General features: G+C 42.6%; 2 protein-coding genes across 2 annotated transcripts; both read left to right on the plus strand.

Annotated features, from left to right (window-relative positions):
- The first annotated feature begins 6,059 nt into the window (after window positions 1-6,059).
- On the plus strand, window positions 6,060-11,229 carry cnr2 (cannabinoid receptor 2). Its single transcript, XM_071926652.2, has 4 exons — window positions 6,060-6,154; window positions 8,383-8,427; window positions 8,755-8,857; window positions 9,067-11,229. The coding sequence occupies exons 1-4, from the start codon at window positions 6,086-6,088 to the stop codon at window positions 10,137-10,139; spliced, it is 1,290 nt and encodes a 429-aa protein (XP_071782753.2). The 5' UTR covers window positions 6,060-6,085; the 3' UTR covers window positions 10,140-11,229.
- Window positions 11,230-13,342: 2,113 nt separating this feature from the next.
- Window positions 13,343-22,520, plus strand: akirin1 (akirin 1). The gene is made up of 5 exons (XM_071926619.2): window positions 13,343-13,697; window positions 20,177-20,323; window positions 21,223-21,351; window positions 21,787-21,858; window positions 22,038-22,520. The coding sequence occupies exons 1-5, from the start codon at window positions 13,493-13,495 to the stop codon at window positions 22,046-22,048; spliced, it is 564 nt and encodes a 187-aa protein (XP_071782720.2). The 5' UTR covers window positions 13,343-13,492; the 3' UTR covers window positions 22,049-22,520.
- The last annotated feature ends 199 nt before the right edge of the window (window positions 22,521-22,719 follow it).

A 22,719-nucleotide genomic window follows, 5' to 3' on the forward strand; every position in this document is an offset into this window, starting at 1 on the left:
TTGCCCTAACCGAGATCCCACCAATCACGTACCGCCTCGAAACCGAGCGACCAATCGTCGAAGCGACTGCCAGACGCATTCATTGCTGTTGCCAGACTGGTGACGTCAATCCCAGACCCTCCCCTCTTCCTTTGTTGGGGGTATTTCCTGAGAGAAGTGGGGAAATAACAACAAAACAACCCAATTTCATCACGAAAACATTCAATTTATAAACCACTGTGTATAGATCACATATCTGCCGTTATATACAGTACCGTTTAAAGGCTTTGGATGACCGATAGACATAGCTTAACGTCATGTAATCTCAGCACCCCATTCAAACTCAAGAAGTGTGCAATTCCGCAAATTAGATTGGAGTTAATATATATGTTTAATCATACAGGGAATATCAGATTTGTTTTACAACTACCACAGTTCCTTTTTAGGCAAGCTAGGTCTTTAATGGGTTGAAACAGCTGCAACAGGCTGGAGAGGTCTTAACCGGTCGAAGAAACACAGCAGTTCTTTGCCTACTAAGCTCCCAACAGCCCATCCCCCACCTGTCTTCTTGACAAAACAAAACCTTGACAATTTTAGTGAAACTCAAGTAATTTATGATGGTGTCTTAAATTACCAAATTGTGGAACAGTAGTGAATGGGAATGGGTCCTATTCTATTCAGCACAATATGCTTTTTTGGTCATTTGGATGGTTTTGTTTTGTTTTTTTCTTTTGCCCTCTCTTTCTCCCCTTGGTGGTATTCCAGTGAGTTTCCTGTTTAGCGCCTTAGGTCATTAGTTTGGTTTGAACCTGCAAGATAATTCACCCTACAGTCAGCAGGCAGTCAGCCGAGGAGAAAGGCCAAAGTTTAGACAGCTGCTCTGTGTGAAAATCATCAACTTGGTGGAGGACATCTACAGTGATCCTGTTTTGTGAACTGGGAAAACAAAACAAGTCCCTTTTGTCCATAGACTCTTGTGGCTAGGCCCATGTTAGTTTTGCAAATAAAATTTTCAGGGCAAAAAGTTCCTGCTCCTTTGATATAAGTATACATTGACCAGTGTGATAAAGTCATGTGTGCTTTGAGCACCTTTCCATGTGAAGACAGAGATAACTTTTTATTCTGTTCTCAACCAAAACACCCCATCCCCACCTGGGTCACTGTGGTTGGAACACAGCATTTTAGATTTGCAAATATAACTTCTTTGGGACTTCATTGACAAAATGTGAGTCCACTATTCAGACCACTTTGTCATTCACTCTGTTCTCTCTCTGAGTGATAAACGACCCTGACCTGATTTTGCACCAGTGAAGTCTGCCAGTGTGGACACAGCATATTATGTAAGGCCTAAGTAAAAAAAACACACAGGAGCAGTAAACTACTCCATGCTATGATGTTGCTAAGTGTCAATGTGCTGCTTTCTCTCTGATATGGCCGACCCATTATCTCTCTTGGCAGACTGTCTGCCGGGGCCTTTCTGTATTTCAAGAGGCAGAAGGAAACCTATCCTCGCTTTAAACTGTTATGGAAGGGAGAGTAAAACTTCAGGTCACTGCTCAGGAAACAGCTAGTTCATATATGGTATATTTAGCTTGCAAAACTTGCAAACTACTATGTTCCATTTTCTCCCATTTGAAAGAGTCAAACATTGTGTCACTCAAATAGAAATACTGCCACTTCAAATATTTATTCAAGTCAGGGTAAGGTAGTCGGCTACAAAATTATTCAAGTAAAAGACTTACTCAAAAAAAAAAATAGTGAAGAATTACTTAATACTGCTACTTAATATTTTGTGCACACACCAAAATTGGGTTGTTAGCCCAAGATCTGTGGATAGTTCCATTGTAGCTGATGTTAACAGACTAAAAATATCACTTATGGGAGATAAAGGTCACACAGACTGTTTTACTGCTGGCTAAATGCCTGATGTTGTTACTCTTTCTTAGCCTATATCAAGTTACTTACAGAAAATGCTCAAGTAGAGGGAAAAGTACAGATATTTAAACATCCTCAGAAAGTCGTTTTTTAAAAAATCTACTCAAGTACAGTAACTAATGTGGTTGTAACTAGTTACTTTCCCCTCTTCTTCTTTAAGCGACATGTGTCCTGAATATCATGGCATGTTATGTTCTTCCAACAGGTTTTACTGGAGTCTACTGGTCCAAGTCTAAAGGATAGAGAAAAAAACACAGGCGTCATAGTTGAACTCATATCTAAGTCCACAGTCAAGGCGTCTTCACCTTCTTGAAAGGGATTTAATTCATGAGAGTTGTGCAACACTTTGTGTGTCAGCCAGCGCTCAGAGCTGCGGGCCATAGGAGGACACTCCCCACTACACAAGGCCTTTAAAGGGGGAGGGGCTCTGCTCGTCAAGAATCAGCTATCTATGGAAAACTAGGTCGCTGAAAGGCTCCTGTAGGTCATACAGGACCAAAGAGGTGGTCAAAACGTCAAATTTGACCGGTCGTAAAAGCCATGCTAGTGTAAACACAGCGTCACAGACATAGTGAATGTGAAGCAGGCCGCTCACTCCAGTCATGGAATGTGTAATGGAAAATACATTCAGAGCAACAGTCACGTCCAGATACTGTACTTAGATTTCTAGCAGCGTTTCCCCTCTCACACAGACATGGATTACGCAAGGACACACAGACAGACAGACAGACAGACAGACACACACTCTCTCTATCACTGGCATTTTAGTTACTGGGTGTTAATGGTGAAAAGTAAGCGATCAAAAGTAGTTTCATTATGACTCTGAATAGTTTGAAATGTATTGTGAAACACTCCCACACAAAGAGTGGGTGGAAACTGGGAAAGAACAGTTTCACACCACTACACTAATCAGTTGGGCCATTACCAAAGACTCTTTATAATACAGTATATTACATTCTAATGAGTCTCTTATGTAACATGTTTCAGTGCCATCCTCTCCAAGCAGGCCATCCAACTATGGAGGATCAACAGTCAAACTTAAAGGGGCAATTAGTAAGATTTTTATTGCCCCATAGTACAAAATTACCATAATATATCTGTGGGGGGGTTATAGGGCTAAAACACTTCGACACTCGCAGCTACTGGTGTCTTGAAATTCTTTTGTTGTTTGGTGGTATATTTTTCTTGATCTGTTGTCACCTATCTGATGATGACATGGCATGACATCATGATATTTCCAGTGCAGCTACAATGGAGTTTAATAGCAGAACTTTTTTCAACCATCTAAAACATCAACAGTAAACGTCACGTTTCGGTGTCAGTCTTTCACAATCAAAGAGCAAGGCCTTCTTTGTAGAATAACCATTTTGCACCGACACTCAACAATCATACAAGGAGAAATCCATTGTAGAAGAGGCAGAGAGACCAATTTCCACTAACAATATAGACCATATTGCCACAAGACATGTTGAATTTTGAGTAGGGATGCAACTCTCGCCCTCTCTACCTACATGTAGCCTACAACACACAGCTGAATTAAACAATTTCATGCCCGCTCTCTAGTAGTTGTTGTTGTAGTTGTTGAAAGGCATTCTGGGAAATGTAGGAAATCAATAACTGATGTAGATGTAGATGAGGCAGATTGAGGGAAAGTGTGTACACCAAAAAAATAAATTACAACACATCACAAAATAACTCCTGGAATATATTGAACATCACAGATTGATGATATATATAAGTGTAAGAGTATCCAATGGTGGATTTTTCCTTTAACTGCAAGCCCTTGCACCCTCGTAACATGTGGCTCCCCCTGTTGTCTGTGACGTGCCACTGTACCCTCTCCTAACCAACCCTCCTGCAGTGTCAATTTGAAAAGTGAAAATGGCAACTGGAAACGGAAAAAGAAATGTGAAAAAAGCAAACTCTCTTTAACTTTTTAAATTGAACTTTTAAATTGAGTAATTTGTTTTATTTTTCTTTTGTTTCTCAATTTTGACTTTTTGTTGAATTTGACACTTTTTCTCTTTTTAATTTCATTTCTACATTTACATTTTATTATGGCATTATTATTCTGAGCAGAACAGTAAATAATAAATCATTTGGCATGAAGCGATTCCATTTTAATTTGACTCTTTTTGATACGTCCAACATGACAGGACTTCATAAGAAGCTGCTCGTTTTTTTCTCATTCATGTCCTCACACTGCAGTCAAGAGGTCTGGCAATTTGGGATATAGAGGAGAGGAAATTTGATTAATGGATATAGCCTGAATTAATCTGAAACAGTAAAACCAGCTCTGACTGAAGCTTGCATCCATGGGGTGATTTAAAAAAGGGTTGTGTATCAGTCGGATGTAATCCAATTGGTAATCAAACGTTTCGGGCTTCATGCCATCCTGTGCTGTGTTCTGCTCTGTCCTAAAGCACCTGCTGACTGTGACAGAGAAGAAGCCTGATTGGAGCTGTGCTGTCTGCTCCTAATCACATTTCCTGCCTTCTGGCCCATTGCATCTATCGGGTCAATGATGGGGCAGAAGAGGGGAAGACACTGCCAGTGCACCAGACACAGCCATTGTTCATATTGCCAGACCAGATGGAGTTTTTTTTTTCCTTTACTTGGACATTGTCTAAATACAAACGTCTCCCAAAAACTGTCTGACCTATTTGCCTGTCAGGTCGTTTGATATATTTATTGGTCCTAGTTATTGTGTTATTTAACATACTTTTCCTCTATATTGAGAGGCTAAAATAGAATTATAATTTATTTCAGAATGCCTCAGGTATGTGATATTGTGACCTGATTAAATTGTTATTGAAATAGCATTGTGGTTTTTTGCCAGAAGGACACAGTCTAAATTGAACTGCCCTGATTACTGAAGGAACTGCTTATCTGATGGATATCAAGCAAGTTGGACTTTATATCTATGTAGGACAATAAAGATTGAAATATAAAAACAACCTTTTATCCCGTCACCATCCACTGCCATGTTAGTGAGCTCATTATGTCCAGTGGAAATCCATGGTTACTTAGCATTGCCCCCTGTTGCACTGCAAACAACATTACACTCTGACTCACCCACTGTTAATTTGTACATTGTGAGTTGGGTGGCCATTAACCAGTAATTAATCAGTGGTACAGACCACAAAAGGAAAAATAAAATAAAAAATGTTCAACTTGAAAGATCTTACATAAATCTATGTGAATTTACCAGTAAGGACCTCAATACAGCTGCTACACATGTATTTGTTTGATGAAAACATGTTTGGCTGTATGTTTTTTTTTTTCAAATGGAAAATGTTCACATTAAAAATTGAAAAGGAGAAGCATGTTTGATTTCATGAGTTCTATATTGATTTTAAGAAGAACATGTTGGAATAAATGCATGGAAGTGAAAGGACCAGATAGACGAGGCAGCCTGGCTTTGGTTTTTAGAACAAAAAAGTCAAATGTTAGACCGCTCCACTTCTAACTCGCTTTGTCTTTCTGTCATTAAACCACATTAATTGTAAACACCCACAGTGTTCAGCTATTCTAGATACTTGAGCGCTCATGTCTGTTATAAGGCCACCTGAAACGAAGGAGAGGGGAAAGTCATTTGGGATGGAGATGGTTGCAAAACACCAAGTCCTTATTTTTATTCACAGCAATGGTTGTTTTTTGTTTGTTTTTTAATAACAGGGAGATGAGGTGTTTTTTTGCCCTCCTTTTTTATTGACATGTTTTCACACCCACCCTAGCACCTACTATCTCAAGTGCTCCTCTCCCCAGAGTGTGTCCTGACCCTGTCTGCTTGAAGGACACAACACACAACGGTGTGTGTGAGCACTTCAGTGGGTTCAAATGTTCACTATCTGTAGCCTATATCTAAGGAAAATTTGGATTTAAGCCTTTCAAAGTTGGATTTGTAATGAATAGGCTACTGGAGGCTTTTAAACACATAGCCTCACATCCAAAAGAACCGAATCCTATTTTTTTTTTTTTATTAATGTTATCGCTGTCTCCAGCTGTACTCATATACTTCAAAAGGACAGTTTGGTCTCTTTTATCTCCCTCCCTCTCTCTCTCTCTCTCGCTCTCTCTCTCCTCTCTTACCACAGTCACCCCTCCTTCTCTTCCCCCCTCACTCTCTCACTTTGACACCAGTGAGGTCTGCAGCCTGTGCGGTGATGCTATGATTGTTCTGCTGCTGTGTGAATCAGGTCATCTAAAACACAACAGCACTGACCGGAGAACACTGAAGGTAAGCTCCCACAAGGTCATTTCATTATAGGAGTATAATTCTTTGATATAATTATTATATCCTGACTGGCATTGTGACAATATGCTTTTTTGCAAATAATATTTAAAGATGCAAAGTTTTAAGGAAAAATGTTTCTCACAAATGTATCAGGAGTGTATCTGTTCTTAAGCTTCAGCAAGGATTTTTTTGTAAGTGTATTTGGAAACTAGAGGCAATTCTGTTATTTTGTGACCTTTTTCATAGTAACGCTGCTACTTCGAAGGATTCAAACCGTCTTTTCATTTGTCTACTTATGCCAGATGGGCTTGAGATATTTTGAAACAATGTGGCAGGGTGTGACAATGACTCAATGGGTTATTGCCACATCATATTTCAGCATGGATGTCGCCACTGATGTGTGACTACTATGGCTGTCCATATTTATGACTTTACTTTTTTGGACAATCGTTTGCTATAAGGATATGACTGGACTGAGCATCTTAAGAGAGAAAATGTATCGCCCCGTCAATCAAGATCTTCACCACGGGGGAGGAAAGAAACAGCCTGAGGTGGTGTAATATCCAGAGTGCATGCTGCACCCATATGGCCCTTAGTCGAATTGAGAAATATTGTCCCTCAAGTCAATAAGGGACTCTCTGGAAAGTAATTTACTCCCACCCCTTCTGCCCATATGTCCTCTATGCTCTCATAAGGCAGTGCCTTATTTGTGATGAAAAACAGAAATAATAATCTTCAGGAACAGAATGAAGAAAAAGCACTGGAACAAAGGGCATGGTGATCCATTTGTTTGGGTATAAACGCTCCCTCTCCTCTGCCACTGGGGATGGTGATCACTCACGCTGTGGGTTATGTGTTATCTGCCTCGTTGATGAGGAGCGCATTGGGAAGCAATCATTTAAGCCTATACTTTGCATACATTTTTATCTTTGGCACAGTCCTTTAACTTTCTTTTTTAATTAATTCAAAGTTTTTTTTTTATTCATTCAAAGTTCTCCAGTTCTGAAGAACCTTTCCTTTCAGATAGATTTATAATTTAACTTTATTTTACATTTGGCTTAAGTTGTAGCCTGTAAAAAATATTTCTTATGTTTAAGCCATACAGCAGCTACAAAATATTCCACTGTGGAATCCAGGCCATCAGTTATGGGTGAACACTGCCGTTTATCACAGCGCCATTTAGTTTGATCTAATCCTCTCACATCAGCTTGTCACACACTTAGTTTAATCTATTGATTGCAATAGGTTCATCCTATAGGAGATAGTTTAACTCACTGATGGCCACCATCCACCCATGCATGACCGGCATGCTCAAATACAATCCCCTCTACTGCCAAAAGAGGGCAGTCTCCAACCTGCCAGCCAAGATAATAGGACGACATCATGCATTTCCTGTTATTCCCATCTCTGCAGGTAACTGAATGCAGTAGTCTCCCAAAAAAACGTAACCGAGGGAATATGAAGGAAATGTCATTTTCATTGTGGTTCTGTTCTCTGGAGTATCTCAATTCACAAAATCATAATAAGAATCACTTAAATCACCAAAGACGATAAACGTACAGGAATTGGTCTTAGTGACACTGGTGCAGAGAGATAGTCAAAGAGGTTTCGCAGGACATACTGACACACATGGTACAAAGACAACAGGATCTTACATGCAGTGCAGAGGGACAGTGACATACTATGGACAGTAGACTATACATATCACTGTACATGTTTAACATTCCCAAGCTGTGTGCATTCGAACAGCATGGCATTCAGTACGGTTGCAGCTGTGGAGGGAAACCTACAAACCACCTGTGTCACAGAAGTTACTGGTTTTAGAACGCTACAGCTATTGTTGTTCATATGCAGCAGCCAAAAACACACCGACATGGGAAACAGTGGCTCATTTCAGCAATCACACTGTGATCACATTGGCCTCATTAAGTGTTTCTACATGGGGAGGGAGTTTTGGAGTCATCACTGCTGAGGGGATTTTGACCAAATTAGTAATTTTTCCTCCAGCCAGGAGGGGTTTATAGCTTTAGACCCTGATCTGTGAGGCCCCTTGTGACTATTTGTCCAATGACCACATCAGCTGGTACTGTAATGGTCATTATCCCTTCACCCTGGCCTTTCCTAAATGACGTTCTGTCTTGCCTCACATCTAATGTTTCTTTTTAAGCTTCCAGTTGAATATTACCAGACACATAAAAAATAATCACATTTTCTACCTTTTTTCTTCACAGGGAGTTGCTGATTCATCCATTTGGTGTAAAAAACCCAAGGTCAAGGTTGGTAATTAATGAAACAATGTAATAATCAGATTAAACTGTTTGTTTTTACAATATTTCTTATCAAATCATTGGTTTGCAGATACTTTTTCTCACATATGAACATGTACATAGAAGTAAAGTTGAGAATGGACAAAAAATGAAAGATACATCCTTTTGCACAAGTTTGATTGATTACTCTAATATGTGGTTGTAGAAATTCATGTCATATCGCTATGTAATGATAATTTTTGTTACTCAATACATCTTCATTCATTATGGCTGTTGTTATGTCAGTTATGTCAAAGACAGAGATTTCATCCACCATTTACTTTTTTTCCTAATTAGATTTTAGCATTAACCCAAAAAATAACCGTTGCAATGGCGGAATGGGACGGTCCCACCTCTTTAGGACCCACAGAAACCAAAGAGAACACATCATCGCCCATGGGTATGTAGTCAGTAAATACCTTGCATCTTTAATTTTCAGTAAAAGTTTTCTGAAAGTTTTTGATCACAATAAGTAAAAATAGAATTCAAATTAGTTTGGTTTCAAATATGATGAGTACAATAATGATGCTAGCTATAGTTTCAATTTACTTGTCCAAAACAAAAGATTCCCATGAGATGTACCTCTCTGTGTTTTTCTCAACTGACCAGCTAATCTGGAATGCTACATGGTCCTGACCACGGCGGAGAAGACGGCCATCGGCTCCATCTGTTTCCTGGCCGGTCCTTTCACCCTGCTGGAGAACGCTCTGGTGCTGGGCGTGATCGCTGCCACGGCCAGCCTGCGGCAGCGGCCTTCCTATCTGTTCATCGGCAGCCTCGCCCTGGCTGATGTCTTTGCCAGCTGCTTCTTCACCACCAGCTTCCTGGACTTCCACCTGTTCCGCCGCAGCGACGGCCCCACTGCCTACCTCTTCAAGTTGGGTGGCGTCACCATGGCCTTCACCGGCTCAGTGGGGAGCTTACTGCTGACTGCCCTAGACCGCTACCTCTGCATCCACCAGGCCTCCAGCTACAAGGTGCTGCTGACCCGCCGCCGAGCCCTGCTGGGCCTGCTGGCTCTTTGGAGCGCTGTCATCGTCATCTCCTTCTTGCCTCTGATGGGCTGGAGGTGTCCCACAGGCCTTGCCCCACCCTGCTCACTCCTCTTCCCCTACATCAACCACGCCTACCTGGCCTGTTGGACCAGCTTCATCCTGGTGCTTCTGGCCCTTATCTTGGGGGCTTACGCTCTCATCCTCTGGAAGGCCCACCTCCACGAAGCCTCCATGACCAGCTTCCAGGGAGCAGTGGGGACAGGCCAGGCCCGCATGAGGATGGATATCCGGCTGGCACGTACCTTTGGTCTGATACTGCTCATACTGGTCGGGTGCTGGCTTCCTGTCCTCTCCTTCATGATAGCTGATGTCGCTGTGCACCTGACCCATGCCCAACAGAGGGCCTTTGCCTTCTGCAGCACCCTCTGCCTGGTCAACTCAGCTGTCAACCCCCTGCTGTACGCCCTGCGCTGCCGAGAGCTGAGGGTTGCTCTGCTGCGGCTGTTGCAGGGCCTGTCTGAGATTGGGAGTTGCCAAAAATCCACGGGGGACTCAAGTCCAGGACTGCCCACAGAAGACAACAGCTGTACTGTTTTCTCTGAGGGTGAGGCACCCAGGATCGCAAACAGCCAACTGAACTCGGTCTCAGAAAGGGTGGACCAGCAGCAGCTGAACATTGGAAAATGAGGGGGGCGGAGAGATATACAGGGGGAATAGCTATACAGTTAGAGTAGCATATGTTCGTGGCAGTATGCTGGTGGTGAAGAGGGGTGATGATAATTAGATAATACAGCGTAATAACAGACTAATGATAATAAAAACACATCATCAAAAGATTCATTGTAGAGTAAGAATGAAATCTACAATACTTAAGAGTAGGATTCATTGTGGACAAATCATTAGTGCTTAGTATAACTAATTAACTTAAGCCTTTTTGAACAAGATTTTTGTGGTTAAGACTATTAAAAGAATAAGTCTTGAGTATTGTTTGTGAAAGGTGTGTAGGATAAGATCAGGAAGTTTACAAAATGTGGGAAACATCCTGTGCACTGTGTCTTACTTGTAATTACAAGAACTATGAGACAGTGCTATTAAAGGGGAAACGACTGGTCAAGTAATGAAAGCACTAGTAATAGAATCCAGACCAGTGGAAGGGAGTCTTCATATTTCCAATCATTGGTTTAGGCCAAGCAACAGTTTTAGTTGTTGTTAGGACCGTTTTAGGCAGGCGTGATGTGTTCTGACCACACAGCACTTACCCTTTAACCTTTGCCCTCTCTGCCTCCCATGCCAGTGCTTTAGCGCTCTCGCTACTATGAAATATTGTCTTCTCTGAACTGAACTGCTGACTTTTGGGTTCAACACACAGGAGAAAGGTGGATGTGTTAGTATGCTTGTTTATGTTTAACTGTTTGTCCCTGAGCGTGCAGGAAAAGAGGACGCTGTGGGTTGCCTATTTGCCCATGAATACCGCGACATTACAAAAGCCCTATGCATGGGAGGATTTTACACAATGTTGACCACATGTGAGTACAAGCAGTGTGCCGAGGTAAGTGGGGCACATGCCAGGAAGAGAACGAGCCCAGAGCACAGATACTGGAACACTCTTTGCAATAGTAACAACTGGCAGCTATAGTAAAACAAGCACTGACATGCGCTCACAAGCACGCGCACACAGAAAGATGTCACTATAGTGAAGTTATCACAAAATACTCAAACACAATTGTTGCTCTTTATGTCTTGTGGATACTAGTCAATATACTTGTTTAAACCACTATATCAAATGATTAAAATGATACTTGAACACTTTATTTTGACTCTTGATGTCTTTGTTTTTCCTCAAAGCAATTCCATAAATGAATATTACTCAGCTCTATGCCATCTTTACTCCTTATCAAGTGACAAAGCAGATTGCTAGGTGGGTAATCTGGTGTTTGCACTGCAGCCAAAAGCTGTATGATTTGTAGTTGTCTCCTCTCCTGTATCAATTCCCAGGACATCCCTGTTGCCAGAGGTGACAGGCTGGAGACAGGGTGTCTGCCATGCCAGATCATCAGTCAGACAAGAGTGGAAAAATACGGGACAGTTTAGGTGAGGGGTGAGCGATGGCAGAGACTGAAGTAGGGAAATGAGGAAGAGAGGGGGTACAGGTGCATTTTTAGACATACGGTGCCTAAAAAAAGATAGAGTGGAGGATGATTGCAGGTGATATGCACATCCTTTTATATCCGTCAGATAATGGTGGACAGTGGACAGATTAGACATTAAAATGGATTTTATTCTCCAAAAGGCTACACATAAAACAGGAGGCAACCGAAATGGAGAATGTGAGCCTAAGAAGCAATCAATTCAAGGCAGATGCTGAAAACCAACAGCATAACTTCATACCTCCAGTGTCTGCTAGCACTTTTTGGATGAGCTGCTAAAATGTCACCTTGACTGATATTGCTGAATGCATTCCCAGCAGTATCACATGAACAAGGTGTGTCAGATGCAATCTACAACATCTCCACACTGCATGACTGTGTCCCTGCAGCTACTGCTCCTCCACAACAGTAATGAATGCACACCACCAATGCTTTGTTTGCTTTTACCAGTAAGCCAGGCCCATAGTACATTATACATAATTTGCTTCATTTGTTATGCATGCACCCAATTTTCCACTCAGGGATCAATAAAGTTAATCTTATCTTGTCATCTTGTCTTATGTACACCAACTCAAATTTCTAGCACATGTAAACTTGCTTTGCAGACAAACTGATTGCGAGGCCTGAAGAAAATCCAGTGGTCGAGAGAGCAGCGCATATGAATTGATGGGTGATTCATAATTGGACAATGCCAGTTTCAGCAGGTTATTCAAAACAACAGATTGCAATCAACGTGTGACTGGTTAATGATGCGTGTGATAGAATAGCATTGCTGTGGAGAGAGTTAATAAGACACAGCAAGATAAGAGCAGCAAGTAACCTCACTAGCTCTACATACAAAGCTCTACAGACACAAGCTGACTGTACCATGGTAGTGTTGAACGACAAATGGAATATTTGGGTATTTCTTAACTGCTTTGACAAAAAGTGCTATTTCCTGTCTAGTTTGATCACTGTGCCACTCATTACATGGCAAAGTGGAACAGTAGGCCCCAGTCATATTCTTCAGATATTAATGGTTCTAGTCACAGCGGACAGTGCAGTCAGGCTCCCAACACTTTCTCTAATGCAGAGGCTAGCCTATATTTTTGCTTTATGACACTTCACTAGGCAACTCTAACCTAAATCATTACCTCATATGACCACACAGTCATGCAGAGACAGTGACCGTCGGGTATCACTGTCCCTGATGTAGCCAATATCTATAAATTATATATCCACGACCTAGAGTCTACTTTATATTCAGTTTAGCAGACAAAAGGCGAATTTGAAGTGCCGGTGTAAGGAGATTAGAAAACTGTATGCAAGGTCTGTTGGTAGTTGAAAGACGGGATGAGGTTTCTATCTATATCCCGAAGAAGCTCTGCTTTCCGTAAAACAAGGGTAAAGTCTAATCTCATTCTGGAGTTAATTTATTATCTACCCGATTTACCTGAACATCAGACGTCTCGTGAACCTTCAATTTGAGTTCAACTAAAAACAATCGACACCAACAATAGGGTTGGAAGGCAGCAACACGGAGCATAAAAATAGCACGACAGATGATAAAATAACCATTTATACCAAATGATTTATACAATTTCTTAGAAAATGTGTCTTAATTACATTAATATTCCAGATGAGTGGAAATAAAAGCAAACAATGTATTGTAAATATTCGAGATCCCCCTCTTTTTCCGAATGGTATGATCAGCCACTGTGACGTTGTAAAAATTCAGCAGGCAGGGTCGGCAGTTGGCTTACTACTCCAGTGAAGAAAATCCGTTGTTGTGAGGAGAGGAAGAAAGGCTGAAGAAATTCGAGGAAAGCTTAACATAAGAACTGCCGGCGTTAAACCCTCATTTTTGCGGGTCGGTTTTTCCCGAACTTATTTTTTCTGTTTTGTGTAGCCAACATGGCTTGTGGAGCTACGTTAAAGCGGTCGATGGAGTTTGAGGCCCTCCTCAGTCCCCAGTCTCCCAAGCGGAGAAGGTGCAATCCACTACCGGGGACTCCAAGCACTCCGTCCCCTCAAAGATGCAACCTCCGTCCCCCAGTCGACAGCCCATCGCACTCGATGTCTCCTCCGGCCATGGGAGGTGAACACAGGCTCACCCCAGGTATAAAATTATAACAAATTTAGCGTTTTGTCTGCGTTTCTGGGTGGGTGTCATGGGGGAGGGGGTTTGGGTGGAGTGGAATGGATAGCTAGTTGAGAGAATCAGAATGGGGGTTGGAGGCTAAACGTTAGCCCAGCTAAGCTAACGTTAGCAAGGTGGACGTCGTCGCTAAGTTACCAACATAGAACATTTTACCGATAGGAGGATTTCCACAGACTTATACATTAGAAACGGCGCGTTAGGAAGCTAGTTTGTGGCATTACTGATCTTACCAGCTCACATTGTATTATTAGCTGAGTGAGTTAGCTTAGACCGGCTAATGTTAGTTTGTTACCGAAAATGTTAGATACAAAGTCCTGTGCTTAAATTGTGACAATAGAAATTATTTCTAGAATTGGCGTAAATGAAGAAACATGACTGCCAAATCAGCTTTGCCTTCATAATTTCAAGTCCGACCATGGCATTGTCTTATTCTCAGCTACTGAAAACAATAAACAGATTCAATTTAACGTTGTTCTAAAACACAGTATGTAGAAAACAATAGCTTCATAGTAAGCCCTCCTTTTGGTTTTACACCTGGGTGACTGGCTAGGCTGTTCTTTCGATCTCCTAAAAAGCCAAATGGCATCACAGCAGTCTTTGGCAAATCATTGCAGGCTGTTAATTAGGAGCTGCATGGCTAGCGTTCCTTGTCTTTAGTGCCACAATTGTCTTGTACGGGAGTGGGGGTTACCATTCTGTACGAGAACCATTTCTCTCCCTCCTTTGGCCTGGAAGGCATTGTTCATTTTCTATATGCCTGTACTCTTCTTTCCCATTCACTTGAAAATGCAACTCCCCTGTGAGCATTGGATGGGTGTGGGGGGCACAAGTGGAAGCAAGATAATTACCTGGATATCTCCACAGCAATCCAGTGAGGCTTATTGTATGTGCCAATCACTGGGACTGGGCAGGATGACAGTGAGGCCTAATCCTTACGCTTTTTGAATTCTAATTAAAAATCACTGGCCCCCGTTGGAATTATCATTCCATCACTGGGAAATGTAAGAGAGGATAACAAGGTTGAGATAACTCTACTGCTTACACTTACCTTCTTTAACCCCCAGAATGTTATAGTTTATGCACCCCAGTGGCTAAAAATCCATTGCCTTTTGCATAGCTTGTATCAGAAGGACCAAGGTCCCTCCTGATGCAGTGAAAAGCATTGTGTGCGAAGAATTTAAGTGACTCAGAAATCTAATAAGAATATACACGACTGCATCCCTGACCACCAATTTGTATTGACAGGGCACCCCTTGGACAAGAAGTCTTTTGTTGTAGGGGTGCTCCCATCCCTCATAATTACCCATGGGCTGTGTCTTCAGGCACTTGCCTCATTCATTCATTCATCTGATTAAACCGCCTTTATTCTGCCTTTGTATATTGGTATCATAGTTTTTTGACCGCTTTCCGTCATATAACTAACCAAGGCTGATGATGCATATTTGCAGCATGGCTGTCAGCCAACACCCCCCTCTCTTCAGTGCTCCATGACTATTGTGTTTCAGTTGGCATTCTCCATGGAACTCATCCACCTGCGGAGAAGGGAGTGTAATTTCTAGGAATCCACCTAATTCAATTATCACAGTGAATGCGTAGCATTACCCTTTGTTGTCCTCCAGCGGTGTGGTTACATCAAAATGAAACCAGGCACATGGCAGGACTGGGATTTTATCAAGTGAAATTCCAAAGCTATTGTGACCCAAAAAATATCTCAATAGTGCATGATTACCTGGAAATACAAGTGAAACATGAGCTTGAGCTATGAGTGAGTGGTGTTTTGATTAAAAATAAATAAATAAACAAGGATAACTTTGTCTAGTCCACACAAGTCTGATTTGTGCAATGTACCTGTTATTTTGGTTGTTTAGATAAGGGACAAATCATGCTGCGTTTTGTCCTTGTTTTTGCATTGTAACAATATAATATGCTGCGTAACACTGCAAGATGATATGGAGGGTGGGACACTTTTGTCTCAAACATAATACCAGGGAACTTTGGTGTCAGCCTTTACACATGCAGGTGTCAACAGATGTGCAGGCTTGTGTGACAGATATGCAGAAGGAGGTGTAGCCACAGCTGGCTTCCTGTGAAATGCATTTTGGTGAAATGGGTTTTGGCATTTGGGAGTTTTTGTTTGCAAGGGCAAACATAATGGAGTTCACTGAAGCCAAAAGGAAAAGACATCTTTTATTCTTTGTCCTTTTTATTGCCTTGGCTATGTATGCAATCTGACTTGCTCATTGTGTTTGCTCTAAAGAGGGGTGTTCATAATTATAGCTATGTTATGTTAGTACACAGATAAATCATCAAGATCAGTTTATTCCAACTGTCTTACCTCACATTGCTTGACCTAGCCTGGATTTCATTCTATGCAATCAACAGGCCTCTAGTGCACTCCCATTTTCTTCAGTGTCTGCCCGGCTAGCTGAATTACAGCACAGCAGCTGCAGAGGGTGAAGGAATGTAGTTTTGTGTGTGTGTCTGTGTATGTGCGCGTGCACGCTGCAGACATGAGGTCCGGATACCAGGTATTATGCTCACCTTCACCCAGAAAGAGGCCCCTCATGGGACTGGTGCTGTAGGCCTGCCTTTCTGCTGTGGTTTGCCAAGTGAAAGCAGTTTTGTATTTAGCTAAAGGTCAGCTGTCACCCCTCCCGCCCCTCTCTACCCACACATGCTTTCCAGCTAGTCAGGTTTGCTTTGTGGTGAAGACGGTGGTGATCTGTGACTATGCAAGGAACCAACTGCAGGCTTGGCATAGGGAGCCATCACCGCCAGGGCATCTTGAGGCAATTATTTTATAATGTAGATAGGATCAGCAACTCCATTCCCATCCTCCTCTGTCCTTGTGCTACCAGTCGGGGCTTGTGCTTTGGTTAAAATGCCCCCAGATGACAGATGAGCCTGGGTGCCTGCCTGAGGCATGATGTTGCCTGAGCAGCAGGACTGGTTTAACTGTGACTGGTTTAACGCCCTCTCAAACCAGAGTAGTGGGTGGAAAAGTGCCCAGCTCATAGTTTGGGCCTAATTAGTGTAGTGTATACCCCATAGGATATTTGATGTGGTCTGTGTATTACAATCAGGTCCAGGTAACTTTATCTTCCAATAAACAGTGGCTACATTGGCCGGGATATTCCAACATTTATCACTATTTTAGAGACTGAATGTCTTAAGTGTAGAAAAGAGCCCGGTTGTTTATCTGCCAAAGTAGCTGGTAGGGTTGTCTCATTCACCAGCCATAGCCAACATTTGCCAGCATTTGGCTGGTGGTTGTTAATTTCCCACCTTAACTGATTTATGGGCCTAGCACTGCACAGCACCTTAGATCTTCCCAAGACAATGGGGTTTGGTCAGTTAAGCCTAGATCAGAATTGCGATGCAGGTTTTGCCCTAACTTTGTATGCTAATGTTGGATTGATTTTTTTTTTTCTCCTGTGTTTCTTTTAGACTTGAGTTGAATTCATTATTGACTCTGGCCTTGACTATTTGTCTTGATGCAGTTGAAACATAATCCCAGCTATGTCTATCTTTGTATCCTTGCTGTTCTTGCTCCAGATTGTTACAATAGATATTTCAGTGTCTAACTTCCCGATAGTCAGCATGTTAGTTGCCAGTTCCCATTTCTGTCTGTGTTTTGCAACCAATGACGATCATTCTTGAATTCTTAACTGCAGAATGTCAACTTGAACTGACCCACAATACATCATAGGCTACTTCCTGGTAGTTTGGGCATTTTAAGCCCCCCTCACTATCCTTCAGCAGTGAAGGGTGAAATGAAATGAGTCAGACGCCCATTTTCTCTCCACCACCCCTCTTTACCCTCATGTCCAATCTATCTGGCCAATCTCCTGTCGTATTCACTGTTTTTGTTTGGCCTGTGCCTAAGCCTTTTAGCTGAGGCTTTCTCCACTGCTTTACCCCGGCTCCCGGAAGTCTCTGTGATTGATTGCTTGGCCTGGCTGTGACAGGGTCATTGTTGCCAGGCAACGCCCACGATTGGGATTCTAGTAGTTGGCAGTGCTGGAAGTGACTGGCAGCAGGGGAGGGTTTTCACTTGTCAGTCAGAGGTACCCCAGAGTACTGAGATCACTCAGCATATCTAGCTGCACTGCAGAATAGATCTCCAACATGTTTTCACTGCCTTGAGTCAGAAGTCTGCATTTACTAAAATCAGCTTCATACTGAGCACAGTTGGGCTCACTGTAAGATTGTGCCCACTAAGCTAATGCAAATTGTAGGGACGGGACAATATATCGAAATTCAATATATCGCGATACAAAAAAGTGACAATACGTATCGTGGGGCAGAAAAATTAATTGTGATATTAGCTACATTTTATTCTGTTGTAGTTATCACAAATGAGATGGCTTGGCCATCACAGCTTCACAAGCTCTCCATCAAAATTATATTATTCGTACTTAGTTACATTACATTACATTTTTATATTGTTTACATTCTAGCAAGCCACTGCCATTGCTAGAAAGATTTGTGGCTCAGAAATAAACATAATTCTGCACATTTAGGCTATTTATTCCATGGTATCGTGGTCTTATTGAATCGTGAAACCCATATCGCATGTAGAATCATATTGTGAGATAAGCATATAGTCCCATCCCTAGTAATAGCAGTTTCAGACGCATGCTAAACTTTGTGGCAAAGCGGGGAAGAGATGATTCCAAGCCCTAATTATACTCATCCATTTCTAGGGGAGAAGATTTAGTTTAGGGATGTTGTACAGCCTCCAATGACATAGCTCTATTAAGTGTGAAAAGCTTTGCTACAGCTAAACAAACAGAGCCAGTCAGATTAGGGTTCTGTATTGTTAATGCAGGAAGGCTTCAGTGGCCCGTGACCCCCTCCGTCACTGTATGTTTTCATTGAAGGCTCCAGTTCAATAATGCACGACCACATATCGTGGCTCTTCTCTTAAAATGGCTCTGTGGAGAAGATCCTGCTTTCCTCCCCATTCAAAGAAGCGTATTGTTGTTGAGCAGGCTGAAGTAGCAACATGGCTGCTGGCTCTCTCCCCACCCAAGATAAATGAGGCAGGGCTCCCCAGATAGGGGTGCAACATATGCGCAGGCACTTCACCCCTCCTGGAGTGGAATAAGATAAGTCCCTCTCGTGCATTTGGTTATCAACTCTGGTTCAGGTGAACAGCAAGAGGTCATGGTGTTTTTCTGTTGTTTTTCCCAGGACGTGTCTGAACTTTAACCCTCTGATTAGATGTGTATGTGGTAGCTGTAGCTTTAAGCTGTTTTTACAGTGGGCAGCAGGGTAGCATAGGGTTCATCTTGAGGGGGAAAGATTTGAGATGGGGGGGTCAGCCACTATGCGCGAGCCACAACTTTTCCATCACCCTCCATAGCTCTATCCACATGTGCCTGTGTTTAAGAACCGGCGTTGCTGTGATCACATGGTGATTGAGCCGGGGCCCAGCCCAGTTTTCTCTGAAAGAGGGCTGAAGCAGGGGTGCCCTGTTTCACACAGCCCTTCCGCACTGCAGTCCAATATTACCAACTAATTGGTCTGCTTTATACACACATGGAAGCCTCAAGCGTCTGCACAACCGCTAAATAGGCCTCAAGAGAATAAACGGTTAAGGTTTTTACTTTGTGTCACTGTCTAGTAAAGTACCACAACTTAAGTTTTAGCCTAGACCTGAGCCTTTTCAACCACTGCAGCATGGCATTGTGTCTGCGTCATGAAAGACTTTGAGACAGAAGTGAAACTGATAGTCATAAGATCACAAAGTGTGTGTGTTCACCGGTTGTGTTTTGTGTGTTTTTTTTTTTTTTTTGTCACAGCTGTGGTAGATATGTCACTGATGTCGGTCTTGCCTACACTTTAAAGCTCTACTTCCTGTCAGTGCGTGCTTTTTCTTTTGAACCCGTGCTAGGTGAAGATTGCACAGAGGAAGTGTGCATAGCTGTAGGTCATGTTCAGTGAACCTATAATATCTCCAGATTACAATACATGATTATAGCTTCCCGTAACAGCACCTATTCGATTTGGAATACATTCAACATCAGATGAATGTGGTTGTGCTGCTTCTCATCATCTGATTTGGCTTGGATTTCTGTGTAACCCACAACTCTCTTACAAAGCAACGACGCTATTCAACGTTATTTCAGCGTGCAAGAACATGTTCTGCCAAAGGCTAACTACGTAGGCAAAGACAACATTGCTATTGGTTGTGGCTCCAGGCTGAGTCTAGTTTCACTCTGTATCCAACCTTGCCTGGAATTAATTGGTCTGAAAATTCCTGTTCACATGGTTGCACTGCTTTGATCCAGTATCTGCCACCTAAACCAGACCAGTGCAATTCAACTTTCACCATGGTGTGGCAATGTGAACCAGTGTGTTGTCGTGTGTCCTGGTGATCTTTGGCCTGGTTTTGACTGTTTGTGTCCTTGTTTTTGTTTGCTCCCCTACAGAGCAGATCTTCCAGAACCTCCGTCAGGAGTACAGCCGGATCCAGAGGCGGCGGCAGCTGGAGGGGGCCTTCAACCAGACCGAGGCCTGCAGCTCCAGCGAAGCCCCCAGCCCCAGCTCCTCCCTCGCCGCCCCCAGCTCCCCACCAGGTAGAAGCAACATCCCACCATAAACCTACGTCTACTGTGGGCCGCACGCGCCCATCAACTGCTATGTCACACATCTCACTGTATACATAATCTTAGCTTGGGTTTACTAGCTTTGACTCCTGAAGCCATGCCATGTCTTCTGGTCTTATATAGCTCAAATGAATAGAGCATGGTACTAACTAAAAAAAGAATGGCAGTCCATACAGGCTGTATTGTAGTTTATTTCTGCTCAGCTTTTGCTTACATTTGTGCAGATAGTGAACAAATGCAAAATATAATTGTGCATATTGATGGACGCTTTCCCCCTCTGCTCCTCTTTCAAAACAATGCACTCTGTGGAGCAGGTAGAACATCACATTGACATGAAACTGATGGCGGCACAAAGCGACACGTTAAGTGGAATTTTACATGGTGTGAGATGTAATCCAAGCCCAGGGTCCTCAGCCTCCTTTGCTTGTTTAGTCTCACTCCACAGGATCCTCTCATAGATCACACTGGCCTCACTACTAGTGCCAACCTGGCCTCTTTCTGTCTCTGAGCCTGCTGTTAAACCCTCATCCTCACTCTGCCATCCTGGCCTGTGATTTATAAACATTTTGGTCCAAGCGGGTCATAGCAGACCTCAAAGGCCTGGGGCAATGAATCACCCAGCCAAAGCTGGATCCAGTTGCACTGTGAAGGAGACATTAGGGAGACTTGGAGAAAGGGCTCTCATTAGTGCCACATGACCCTGTTGGGCTGCTGCCGCCACTGAGGTGAAGGAGGACAAAAAGCAAAGCTGTAAATTGCGCCTGGCCCAGCACCTATTTCTGGAGAGAGGACATTGCGGTCTCTGTGACTGTATGGACGACGTGAGTGTTTCAGCCTTTTTATAGCTCGTGCGTTTTTGTGTTTCTCAGGTGCCTCAAGGAAGGACCAGCCCTCGTTCACACTGAGGCAGGTGAGCTACCTGTGTGAGCGCCTGCTGAAAGACCATGAGGAGAAGATCCGGGAGGAGTATGAACAGATCCTCAACACAAAACTCGCAGGTACCAAACGTTCTTGTATATGTGTACTACATGCTGATATTAGCAGTGTCATTGGCACTATCACATAGTTGTTCTCGCCAGCACTTTTTGCATTCTGGCAATGAAGCAAAAGTGCCACTGTAATATGGGAAATATCCTGCTCCTTTAACATGAGGCTCTTTCCACATAATGGCTGATAATTTCTGCAGCGCTGGCTCCCCATGGTTGCTTCAAATGAAATTTGTAGATGCTTCTAGATGCCAAGACTGTAAATGGGCATGGAATGGAATTGTGTTATGGTAGCTGGAGTGAACGAGTGTGATAAAGAGGGTGTAATTGTGTTTAGCAATTGAAGCAAGACTGTATTCACTCATTCCTGTGCCCCATCTGCTGTTTGAGTCTGCAGCACTGCTGTTTGTACTAACACCCTCTCACCCCCATCCTCTCCTCTTCCAGAACAATATGAATCTTTTGTGAAATTCACACAAGACCAGATCATGCGAAGATACGGCGCCCGGCCTGCTAGTTGTAAGTATCACCAACCACCACACATCATTTTGCTTCAGAAAAACAAACATTCCTCAGTGGGAAGTATAGATTTCTTTTTTTTTTTTTTTTTCAATGTTCAGAGTTCAAAAGCATGATCTCATGTTTGTTTTTTGTTTCTGGCTGCAGCACTCATCCATTAATCAATTCCTCTGTTTCAGATGTCTCTTGAACTCACATCGATGAGATCCCGGCTTCCCTCTCACAAGATGGCTGCTCTTCTACTGCCCCCTTTCCACTTGATTTTCAATTTGTTTCCCTATTTTTTTCCCCTCTGAAGCCGTTTGGGTGCCATGGTTTATCCACAATTTTATTTTTTATCCAAAACTTGATTTCTTACTCCAAAACTATTGCTGCTGGCCAAAACTTAGAAGAATCTGAAAGATAAAAAATGTATAAAGCCCCTTTTTGCCCTTTCTTGTTGATATGCTCTCTCTGGAAATCTTGACTAAAGCAGATTTGTGTCAATCTCTTGCCGGTGCTGTAGAAAAAGCTTGGCTAATGTGATCATTCTGTATAACCTGCCAGCAGCTGTATTTAATGGCTCCTGCTTCTCACATTCTCCCACTTTTCTTGCCCCCTCACAACTCTTTACCTGAGAATGTGGATTTTTTTCCCCTTTTGAAAAAATAAAAGTTCTGTGATTAAAATTTGTTGTCTTGAGTTAATATGGAAATGTTTACTCTCAGCAAGGATGGATTTTGAGCAATATGTGCAATCGTATAACAAAACTGGTTTTGTGTGGTTTTGTGTTTCCTCAAAGGACTTAAGACCCAGGCTTAAGACTCATTTTTCTTGTGTTATGGGATCTGTTGATTCATTCCATATGTATGAGGGGGACTG

The sequence above is a fragment of the Centroberyx gerrardi genome, chromosome 12 (assembly GCF_048128805.1).
Source record: "Centroberyx gerrardi isolate f3 chromosome 12, fCenGer3.hap1.cur.20231027, whole genome shotgun sequence".
Classification (NCBI taxonomy): domain Eukaryota; kingdom Metazoa; phylum Chordata; class Actinopteri; order Beryciformes; family Berycidae; genus Centroberyx; species Centroberyx gerrardi.

Excerpts from the sequence above, each read along its gene's own strand:
- cnr2 (XM_071926652.2), top strand. The coding sequence starts at position 6,086 with ATGATTGTTCTGCTGCTGTGTGAATCAGGTCATCTAAAACACAACAGC. Across the intron at positions 6,155-8,382 it reads CTGACCGGAGAACACTGAAG|GGAGTTGCTGATTCATCCAT; the intron begins GTAAGCTCCCAC and ends TTTTCTTCACAG. Across the intron at positions 8,858-9,066 it reads GAACACATCATCGCCCATGG|CTAATCTGGAATGCTACATG; the intron begins GTATGTAGTCAG and ends TCAACTGACCAG.
- akirin1 (XM_071926619.2), top strand. The coding sequence starts at position 13,493 with ATGGCTTGTGGAGCTACGTTAAAGCGGTCGATGGAGTTTGAGGCCCTC. Across the intron at positions 13,698-20,176 it reads TGAACACAGGCTCACCCCAG|AGCAGATCTTCCAGAACCTC; the intron begins GTATAAAATTAT and ends GCTCCCCTACAG. Across the intron at positions 21,352-21,786 it reads CCTCAACACAAAACTCGCAG|AACAATATGAATCTTTTGTG; the intron begins GTACCAAACGTT and ends CTCCTCTTCCAG.